The 11,529-nt window shown below is 37.1% G+C and overlaps 1 protein-coding gene across 1 annotated transcript; it reads right to left on the bottom strand.

The window, feature by feature from the left end:
- Positions 1-690: 690 nt before the first annotated feature.
- On the bottom strand, positions 691-9,205 carry phyhipla (phytanoyl-CoA 2-hydroxylase interacting protein-like a). The gene is made up of 5 exons (XM_079457957.1): positions 8,763-9,205; positions 5,090-5,283; positions 4,217-4,391; positions 3,386-3,503; positions 691-2,889 (listed from the first exon to the last, which is right to left on the bottom strand). Exons 1-5 carry the CDS (start codon positions 8,866-8,868, stop codon positions 2,352-2,354), a joined length of 1,131 nt encoding a protein of 376 aa, XP_079314083.1. The 5' UTR covers positions 8,869-9,205; the 3' UTR covers positions 691-2,351.
- Positions 9,206-11,529: the final 2,324 nt, after the last annotated feature.

Genomic DNA, 11,529 nt, shown 5'->3' with positions numbered 1-11,529 from the left:
GATGTAAAAAATACCAAAAACGAGTTGATGATTAATAATTTTGTATCAAATATCCAAAAATGAATTTAAGCACGATAGTAAGCAAGTAAGGACTGAAAGTATAACTGAACTAAAATATTCTAGCATCCTTTATGATTTCTTTACTCTGAACCGTGGTGTTCAGATTAAACATATGCATTCACACACATACACACAGCCACAGAAACTCTTAAAGCATAAAACTAAGAATCTCCAAGATTCATGGTTTTTATAAGATTGAAAGTATCACCTTTTTGTAGCAAGAGTCAAAGTGAAAATAAACAATAAAATGAAACTATTACCATAAAATTTTCCAACGTCAATGCATTATTCTGCAATTACTTACTATTATTTTACTGAAGTTTCATTTACTTTCTCTTTTTAAAAGGACGTATTTAATGACACGTATAAAATAGGAAACACATTTTAGGATAACATAATCCATACAATCTGTGAGTTCTTAAAATTTTGCCACGTTTGTCAACATGCAAAAATATTTATATTAGGGCTGTCAAACAAATATTCGCGATTAATCGCATCCAGAATAAAAGTTTGTTTTTATAAATACAAAATGTTTGAGAGTCCTAATATATATATATATATATATACATATTTAACATTGCATTTGACATGTTCTTTTATATTTCTAAAGAAAATGCGTCCCTCATAAGTAAAGACATCAACTCTTTATTGATCTTTATTGAACAGTCACATTTGGTTTTCATAAACATAGCAACAAGAAAAATTAAAACGTCTTCTGAACATGTTTGTCAGTATGAGGCACGTTCACACATGGAAATGGATTGATTTGTGTTACTGAGCTGTTCATGACCATATAAAGTTCTAATATTTTACTACTATAAGAGAGACAGATGTCAGACTGCAGGCTCTTCCTGTCAACATGTGTGGTTCTTGATCTGTTTAAGCTACAAAATCACCAGAATATTGTCGCAGTAAAGGCTATGCAAACTAAATAAGAGTATGATCAAATGCAACTGAGCAAAATCAGTCAAAGGATAGAATAAGGCAATACATCATGAATGTGGAGTGAAGAACACCATTTTTCGTTTTATAATAATACATTAACTAATAACGTGTGCACAAATCAGACTGGCATAAGAGCGTTTTGTCAACAGTCAAACCATTCCTATCTACAGCAGGGGCACAATGCACTCAAAATCACACATCAAAGAAAACATGCAGTCAAACGCAGTCACACCCAAGCGTACAGACACAAACTATGATTTTATAAACTTCCACATATGAGATGATCTTTTTTTCTACATACAGTATAGTGTTGTAAAGATGGAATATGTCTATGATTAGTGCACATAAACACATCCATCTCCTACAAAAGCTACATTTTAAAAGGTTTCAGTTTCTTGATAACATTGAAATTTGGGTACCGTATAACTATAACAAAATCTTTCGCCAGCAAACACAAATCATTTAAATCCGTAAGTGTTAAATCATTTTCAATTATTAAATATTAAATCAAATAAATTCATATCAGGGATTGTAATGAACATTTCTTTGCTCGAACAGGAATCAACACCGCCAAAAACCACCAAAATAATAGCAATAGAATATAACTTTTTTATGAGTAATCCATTTAAAGGAAAACTGCATTTAGAGTAAAACTGAGCACATTGAGGGTATACGAGAAGGTTTAAAGGCTCAGGTAGCATGCAGATGCTTGGCAGAGAGTCAGAAAGCATTTTTTCTTCTGCGTTTGCTGCAATACAAGTCTTCATGGGATCCCAGGAGAGCCACAACTAGGATTTCATAATGAAAGGCAGTATATATGGAGGAGAGGTCTTGCTGGGGTGACCAATCTCAGCAAACGCTTGGATGTGGCTGTTATAGAAGCATTCATGCCAGTAATGCTTGTCTTTCTTTTCTCAGTTCTTTTTTTCTTTGAGGTTAGATGGAGTTTTCTCTAAGGCAATGACTGTACTATAGGTCTTCACACCAGTTATGATGTAGGACTGTTGTTTGACTTTGCCTTTGACTTGTGTTTTAAATATAAGAAAAAGCACCAAAAACACACAGGTAAGGTTCACAGTGGGATTAGTTTTTTTTGGAAATTCAGCTTTAACTGCTTCATTTTTCTGCCTTGCTCTTTTTTCTTTTTTCTGCTGTTCAGTAATTTCTCAACGACGATATATAATGTTTAATTAACCATTTGGTTGAATTTCTGGGAGACCCCCAAAGAGTTTGAACTCTATCTATGTATTTCATGTTCTCTGTCTGGTTCTCTAACATATTGTAAAGGTTGCATGTCTTATTCGCTTACTCAGAGATATTGGTTTAGGTTAGTGTGTGTGTGACGGCTAACGGCCAACGCTGATGTTGCAGGTCTTGCAGCTGGGGTCTTTCTTGGCATTAATGGTAGATAAGCTCATCAGCTGGTGACCGCTGATTTGAGAGACGCTCCCCAGTTCCAGTTGGACCGGCTCGGTATAAATCAGCTCCAGGATGACATCCTGAGCGTGCTGAAATTCCACGCGGCCGTCCTCCCCACACACGCGTGTTAGGAAACGGTTGTTGGTCACGTCCAGCTCTGGCAAGCGTTCGCTGCAGTACAAGTCTCCGCTGGAGCCCCGTGGAGCAAGGACCAGGATAACGTAATGATAGGCAGTGTACATACAGTAAAAGTCCCCGAAGTAGACACGCGTGTCAGGGGTGAAAAGAGTCTCCGCGGGCACCTGGAAGCGAAAGCGGCCATATGGGGAATCCTGCGGAGGCTGACCTGTGTTGAACTCAGTGTTACAACTGAAGATAATCCCTTCGAGTTTACCACTGAGAGGTGAACCGTGACTGCCGCTGTTATCCTTTACTGAGGGCATCATTCGACCACCAAGCACATCTCTGAGAGAGAGAGAGAGAGAGAGAGAGAGAGAGAGAGAGAGAGAGAGAGAGAGAGAGAGACATTTTTTCTTATGCCCACTTTGGGATAGTTCAACCATCATTTATTCACCCTCATGAGGAGGTTTAAAAAACGTGTATATGACTCTTCTGTGAAACACAAAAATAGATATTTGGAAAAATGTCTGTAAGTGTTTAAGTCAATGGGGACATATTTTGTTTAGATACATTTTTCAAAATATCTCCTTTTGTGTTCTGCAAAACAAAGAAAGTCACACAGGTTTAAAATCACATGAGTGTGAAGAAATTATATTCATTATATTATATTTAAATAAAATAATACAATTACTACTCCACAAGATGGCACTGTTTTCCTTATCAAATGAATCTGAAGCACAATGGTAGCAAAGAAGGACTCTTTCTTTCCTCTTTCTATCATCACAGCATCCCACACCTCCCTTTTGAGTCTTTTCTGTCGGGAGATTTTTTCCTGAGTCACCTGCAATGTTGGAAGTACTCCTCATGCTGATTCCGGTAAAACACAGAGAACTTCAGCATCCGGCCAGCGATGACCTCAGCCTTCTGAAGCAACTGCGTCAAATGCACCGAGGAATAATCTGCAAACATAAATTAAAATGTGCTTATTTGTCGCCAATCGATCACTGTTAATCTTTTCAATGAGACCAATGTTAACCACATTTATATTAAAGGGATAGTTCACCCCAAAATGAAAATTCTGCCTGTATGACTTTCTATCTTCCACAGAACACAAAAGAGGATATTTTGAAGAATGTTGGTAACCGAACAAGAGTAGTTACCAATGACTTGCATTGGTTTTGTGTCCATACAATAGAAATGAACGGGTAACGCTGTTGTTTGGTTACCAACATTCTTGAATAAAGAACACTGCAGAATAAAGAAAGTAATACAGGCTTGAAATGACAAGAGGGTTAGTAAATTATGACAGAATTTGGGTGAACTATCCCTTTAAGTTTTGATTATGCATGTGCACATTGTTCATTCTGACTTGAACGTGTAGAATGTTCAATCTCATTATCAATCTCTTCATTTACAGAATGGTTTTAAGTATAAAAATGATACAGTACAAAGTACTGTGTGAAGTGGGTTCTAATATACATATATTATGTATACTCTTTAAATATGTAAATTATTTATATGCTACTATGCATATTGTACTATTATGTATAACTGACAATATGTATGTACAGTGTACAAAATGTACCCTCATATTATACTCTCTTTTTGCATGAATATGTTTCGTTTTTCACATAATAAGAAGCAATGAAACATAATTAAATGTGTTGGCTACCTGCTGTACAGAACTCAATAATGTCACTCCATTCTGATATAGCGTAGTCTCCATCGCTCTGTTTGGATGCAGTTTGCACAGCAACTGTGTATTCTGTCCGTGGACTCAGGAACCAATGCCCTCGTACTGTCATAGGCAACGGGACCGCCTTAGCAACAAGCTTAGTGGGCACGTCCTGACAACAGAGTCCAACAGTCATTGAAGGAAGAATTTTGGATTCTGAAATCACTGCCAGAGCTTAACCCATCCATCACTCTCATATCCATATAGGCAAATCCAGAGGATTTTACGTTATAGACCTTAAAACTCAAGGTAAAAATATAACCCACAGCAAAATGTCATACGACATTGTCATTTCTCAAAAGAGAAAACAATGAATCTGCCCTGACCTGATGCTTCCAATATATGTACATAACATTAGATTAATGAATATTAATTTATTTTGCTACTCAAATATATATTTTACTTTTGTAAATCTTTGTTTAAACTATACTTTATTTCTGTTTTCATATATATACATATATTATAAACCACTTTAAGTTGCACTTAATACATACACTATATTTTATAACTATATTATATTATATATATTATTATATATATAGATAATACTTTATATTATCTTTCTTTTTTGTTTACATACTTGCACAATTTGTATTCAGCCCAGCAGCAAATGCTTTGGCAATACGAATGTACATTTTGTAATGCCAATAAATAGAAATTGAAAATGTATTAACATTTACAGCTGCAAAAAGTATTTGGATTGATTGTTGTGTCATTCTAAACAGTCCATAATAACACTTTTGCTCTCCAATTATGCAAATCTGGACATAAAAGACTATAAAGCTTGTTGTTAGCTAAATCTTTGAGTACCTTGTGTTTAAATTTATTGGAGTTCTTGTTCTCCTTTTTGTTAAGGTCGATGAAATAATGTGTGATCTTCTCTGTGGTGTGAGGGTCCATGTCCCAGCAGATCTTAAAAGAGTCACAGGTGATGTTACTGATCTTGATGTTGCGAGGAACAGATAACTCCTCAATTCCCACCACACCACTGTCATCTGCCTTTCCTGAGAAAGAAGAAAATAGACAGTACTTAATGAAATCACTTAATCTAAAAATAATTGCAGAATCACTGGTCTAAAAATAATTCTTAAAGGGATTCTTCACTAGCAAATAAAAATGTCCCTTTGTTTTACTCCCCCTCAAGGCATCCTAACTGAATATGGTTTTCTTCTCGAAGAATAATGCAGTCTGAGTTATAATACCATGTATCATTTTACTTCCAAGTGGTAGAATGGGTGTTGACCTTAAGAGAAATATCCATATTGACAGCGTTATCAGCGCTATTAACGTTGATGTCTAGCTTTCGTCATCACTCGAATGTGTGTGAACTAGAGGCTTGTTTTTCCGGCATTATAACTCCAACTCCATTATTGCTTTAGCATTATTCACCAAGAAGAAAACCATATTCAGTTAGAATGCCTTGAGGGTGAGTAAAACATGAGAAAATCTTTATTTACTAGTAAAGTATCCCTTTAATCTAGACTTTTACAACAGATAACAACACCGGCAGGATTGGTCTCTCTGCGGTAATGGCAGTTTCGAAATTCACCCGCTTGAACAAAGGGTGCAGTTTCCATGGAAACAAATCAAGGCTGTTAATCATTGTAGAATAATTGTAATGTAGAAAATGGGCAGAATATACAGGATTACATTATTTACTCTGCTGTTCTAAAAACATCTTAATAAATCAAACCACTAACTAGCAACTTGTGATGTATTATCTCTAATTAACACAACAATGCAAAGCTGTTTACCTCCAGTACAAAAATATGAAAGTGCCTTAAGAGTAATGCGTTTTCACAACAAGTATGACATGGTGTGTAGCTACTGTATGAAATAAACAGATCAGTTTTCAGATCAAACAGATATGCATGTAATGCTGTAGTTTCTGACACAAGCTGACTGTTGAAAATTGCTAATTTATTACAATTACCAAAACTATTACAATACAGACAACACCCGAAAACCAAACAAACAAGAGAATCCAGACATAGCTGAATCATGACAGAGAGAAAGAGTGAGTGAGTGAGTGAGTGAGAGAGAGAGAGAGAGAGAGAGAGAGAGAGAGAGAGAGAGAGAGAGAGAGAGAGAGAGAGAGAGAGAGAGAGAGAGAAAAGAAAGTGTAATGTGTCTGGCTCTATATCCGACTGCAGGCTAAAAGCCTCCTGCGGGACTACAGTCTATTTAAAGTTATGTACACAGATGAATCACCAGACATTAAATAACATTAAATACATCTCAGTAACACCAAACCCATTCTTAATATCTTCTTCCTAAACACCTCCAGAACTAACAACATTAATGAGGAGCTTGTGTGAGAGACTTATAGTCATCAGTATTATAAACCAAACACTTTGAATCTCTAAAAAAACTTAGAAACTACCATCCAAATTGCAATGAGGTTTTATTGTACAGCAATCCTACATATACTCTAAGATAAAATCGTAAAAGCTCAGTGCTGCAATATCTACCTTAGTTAATGACTAAAAATGAACACTAAAACTAATATAACCACACACAAACACACACACACAGATGACTGTTGTTCACTCAATGCTCTATTATTCTCAATCATTTACGATTATGTTTCCTAAACCTTACAATACAGCAACTTCCAGCAAAACTACATACAACAATTGCAAGAACAGATCAGGGATTTGTGTAAGTGCCTTGCTCAAGTGCACAATGGAATAAAGGTTGGTAACTTTCCAGTTCACTGGTTGCCTCTAACTGACATCCGATTTGGAACAACCTCATTACAAATTCATAGTGTATTATTTGACTGAATGTTTTTGTTTATTTGGTGCAAATCACAAGTGTCATGCTTTTGGAAAATCCCAAGGGTGTTCAAGGTCCTGCACCATACAAATCAGGGTTTTCTGTTAATCTGATTTGGAATGTTTCACCGAGCACTCAGCTGGTTAGTATTAGCTTGTGCTAACAGTTTCTGCCGTCATCAGACAGTTGTATTGTTTTGCTCTTTTTAAGGTCTTAGTTTCACAAAATATATAATATTAATACAATTTATAACCATTTATATAACAACCAAAAATATTTCACACACACCTATTGTTTCACCTCAGAAAATGTTTATTAATACACAGGTATTGGATTACTGTTATAATGACTACGTAGTTCACCCAAAAATTGTCCCCATTGACTTGACCATAGTCAAGTAATGTTACATTTTTTTTTGGCTGAACTTTTCCTTTAACAGAGCTTGACAGATGCAAATGTTTAAAAGCAATGTCTCCTCCCCCTCGAAAAATACTTTCTCTAGTTCCACGTGCAGGTCCTCATTTTGTTGCACTTAAACAACATGAAACATACATTATTGTGTAACTTCAAAAATAAGAGGTTTCCTGTAGCTCAGTAGTAAGAGCATTGGATTCAATTTATTGATTGGATTCAATTTATTGTCATTACACACATACAAGTACAGTTGCAACGAAGTGTTTTCATGCTAGCAAAGCCAAGGCCGTGGGTTCGATTACAGGGGTTTGCACATAATTAGAATACATTTTTTTTATAGAACAATGCCATGTGTCGCTTCGGATAAAAGCGTCTGTCAAATGCAAAAATGTAAGAGTCTCCAGTGCCAGACTATTTAATGCTAATTCAAAAAGGCGCCATGCAGAGATGATAAAAACATCTCCTCCCTCGCTGGTGAAAACTGGTGAGTCATTGTGCTAGCCCTAGAAGGACCCTGAATTCCTATTTGCAATTTGGCATCATTCTTAAAGAGAATGGGTAGGAATGTTTATGAAATACAAGAAAATCCACGTGCTTCCCATACTTAAGCCAAAATTTATTAAAGACAAAGCAGCACATGCAAGGATCAGACCGGGTGAGGGGTAATAAATGTATCTTAATGTAAATCTGTGCAAGATGCCTATGCATCTTTAAATGCCACAGCACGTTCCTCCCTATGTGTGCTGCATGCACGCATACACAGGACTACATCCCTGCCATTAATTATATTAATGAATTAATAATATCCAGAAAGAATATACAATGAATTAGATACATATAACAAATATAATAAATTATATAACAAATTTTCCATTTGGTCACCCCTTGATCCTTGCATCTTAGCCCCTGCCACATCAACATGAGCAGATGTTTAGGCGTTTATGCCTTTAGTCTTTATTAATATTTCATCACTTTTGTGTCAATTTATTAATCGTATATAAAATTCTGGTTTCATTTTTAGATTTAATTTGGTTCTTGTCAGGGTTACAGTACCCGCTTCAGAGACAAGACTATACAAGAGGATAGCGGGTAGTGTCCATGGTGCTGAACTGAAGCCCTTGCGTTGCCACACATGCAGCAGAGATTTCACGATGCGATAACACAAGCAGCGCGCAAAAAGCCTGTCCGATTTTATGCCTCCGCACCCACCGTGCGCTAAACGCATTAAATGGTTTAGATGCTTTCATTGTAAGTCTAATAGCAGTCGCTGTGTGATCCAGTGGTGGCTTACCGTCCCTCTCGCACAGCTGGAGAGACTCCAGGCTCACATTCTTGACCATGCCGTCGCGTGGGTTTAGCGGGCTCGCCATCGCCTGTGTCAAACCCGGCGCCTCCATGTCCTCGGGTGTGGATGGACGTCTCTCTGATAATATTACTCAGCTAAGGCTGGGACAGAAATGCGTGATTCTAGTGCTCTGCCTTCTCTTTTCTTTCCCCTGGCGTTTAGTCGTCACCACGACATTGCCGCACGTAGATTAAAAGATAGAAGCTGCAAAGAAGATGATGGCTGCAGTTCTCGTGAAAATATAACCACGCGCAAGTTCTCTCGTGAATGCCACAAGTGTTTTTCGCAGGATTAACGTGTTTGAACAAACGACGGGTTATGTAACGAGATTACGCTCACGTTAATTCTCGATTTCAGCTCACCACACTCCGTTCACCTCCCCCCCCCCCGCCTCTCCGTGAAAATACTCATTCTCCAAGTACACCTGACTGCAGGCTGCAGTACGGGGCGGTGCTAAATATGGGGGTGGAGATCAAGGTTGTGCTCCGCTCCCTACGCGTCTAATTGGTCAATGGGTGGGGTAATATTAAGGGCGGGTCTATGTGTCGTCTCGTCCTAACCTTGCGTTATTGGTTAAACACAAGTAATGACGTCGTTTCTTCCGTATGTATCATTTCAATTGAATATTTCAGATGCAAAACCCTCTAAATACCACATTATTAACTTGAGACGATGAGTCAATGTTTTTTTTATACATAGCAGTCGGAAATATATGTTATTAATGGATACAATTGTTTTTGTTTAAAAGAAACGGAATCTCCATTCCAGATTTAAAATGCACTGTAATGAAACTTAACTTGTTAATAAATCTGATAAAATTCTGATCGACATTCTGTAGCCCACTTATTTTTGTTTGCTGATCCTTGGCATTGCAGGTTTCCTTGTTTCTCACTGATAAAATGCATAAAACCGTGTTAACCAAAGGGGAGTGTGAGAAATTGTTAAAGGAATGTACAAGTCAGTGCCCTTTCTGTAAGTACACCAGCATGCCACAGCTGGTGTACTATCACATTAAAAATCACATTCAGATGGCAGTGATACATCAAGGTAAGTCTTTAGTTTTTTTATCACTTTATTTAGTAAATCTGGTTAAAATACAGCAAAAAAACACTGTGCATGCTTTTAATCTCATTATTTGTGACTAGAATGTATACAAATTCATTAAACATTGGTTGATCTTTTGATCCTTTCAGATTTCACAATCATAAAATGTAATTTAAATTGTCGGGCAAAATACCACTTTCACTGTTGCTACTGTTCAGTGACTGTGTTAAATCGGGCACAGTTGCTGGTACACACTGCAAACCATTCAACAGACTCATCACCAACCCAGCCTCATCCATCCAACCCAGCCTCATTTACCCTGTTGACTGGGGCCCTGCCAACTCAGCCAACCGATGCCTTGCTGACTGCCACCACTGCGCCTCAGTCGACCGTCTTCCCACTGACTGCTGCACCACCACCTCAGCCGAACGTTGCCCTGTTGACGGGCTCCACACTGCCTCGGCCAACCGATACCCTGCTGACGGGCACAATGCCGACCTGACCGTCGTCCCACTGACCGCTGCACCACCGCCTCAGGATTCTCCTAGAAGTAGTCCAACAGGATGGAGATGCAGCATACATGACCCTGGGTCTCACCTGCAGATGCTTCAATGCACTTGTGCGCACACCCTTCTTTCAAAGGAAGGCACACTTTGCCTGGCTTGACAGTAAGTGTATTCATGTCATGCATGTTACAAAACTGTATTTCCTTTGTAAAAAGGGTTTTGTGAAATTCCATCTTGAATCTTTTAACATGTATGGAGTCTAATGTACTGCCTGCATTTGAAATATTTAAGTCTATAGAATTATGCATTCTTAATAATATGTATCTTGTCTGTGTTTATGGCCACAGGTGTTGTGAACTGGAAAAAGTGGAATGAAGCATCAAAGGCTCAATTACGGGTTCCCTTTGAAGTAAAGGAATGCAGCAAGTGCCGAATTTTATTCAAATCTTGCTGTGGATTTGTTGGCAATGGCAAACGTGGTGTCCTGCATGGTTTTTATGGCAGCATAGAGGACCCAGACAGCTGTTTTGCTTGCCAGTAATTTAATGTCTAGAAACGTGAGTGTGTAAAAATCTGTTGTTTATTGTTGTCATTTTATGTTGGTTATATCTGCTTATGTTGTCGTTTTTTATATTCATATACAGTTTTTTTTACTGTTTTATAAATTTTCTTTCTTCACTTAGAAATTAAAATGTACATATTTATATGAAACAGTAATAATGTTCAGTAGACTTCTGTCATTTTTCTTTTATCTTTATATTTCTCCAATATTTTCTCTTAGAACATTCTGAAGGGCCCCGGATCACAGTTTGAAAATCCCTGGACTAAATAACGGTAATAGAAAGAAGTAGGGTAAAAAATGATAAAATAATTTTAATAATGACAAAAATATTAAATAAAAACAAGTAAAGGACGTTAAATAAATACATAGACAATGACATACTTTGTTTACAGTTTGATTCTCATTTTTCATTCAACAAAGACTTACTACGGTAACCATATTCTAACCATAATATGTGTAGTAAACCCATTGTTATATTAACAATTATCAATACACCCTAAACAGTCACTACACTTATTAAAAGTTATGTTAGTTTTCGCAACGGATACGCCAAAATCAGAATCAAAATCAACCTACAAGTAGTAGAAAGACTCTTGCTTAC

The sequence above is a fragment of the Barbatula barbatula genome (genome assembly GCF_947034865.1).
Source record: "Barbatula barbatula genome assembly, chromosome: 6".
In the NCBI taxonomy this organism is placed as follows: Eukaryota; Metazoa; Chordata; class Actinopteri; order Cypriniformes; family Nemacheilidae; genus Barbatula; species Barbatula barbatula.
The sequence above is the reverse complement of the archived record's forward strand: the minus strand, read 5'-3'. Positions and strand labels throughout refer to the sequence as shown.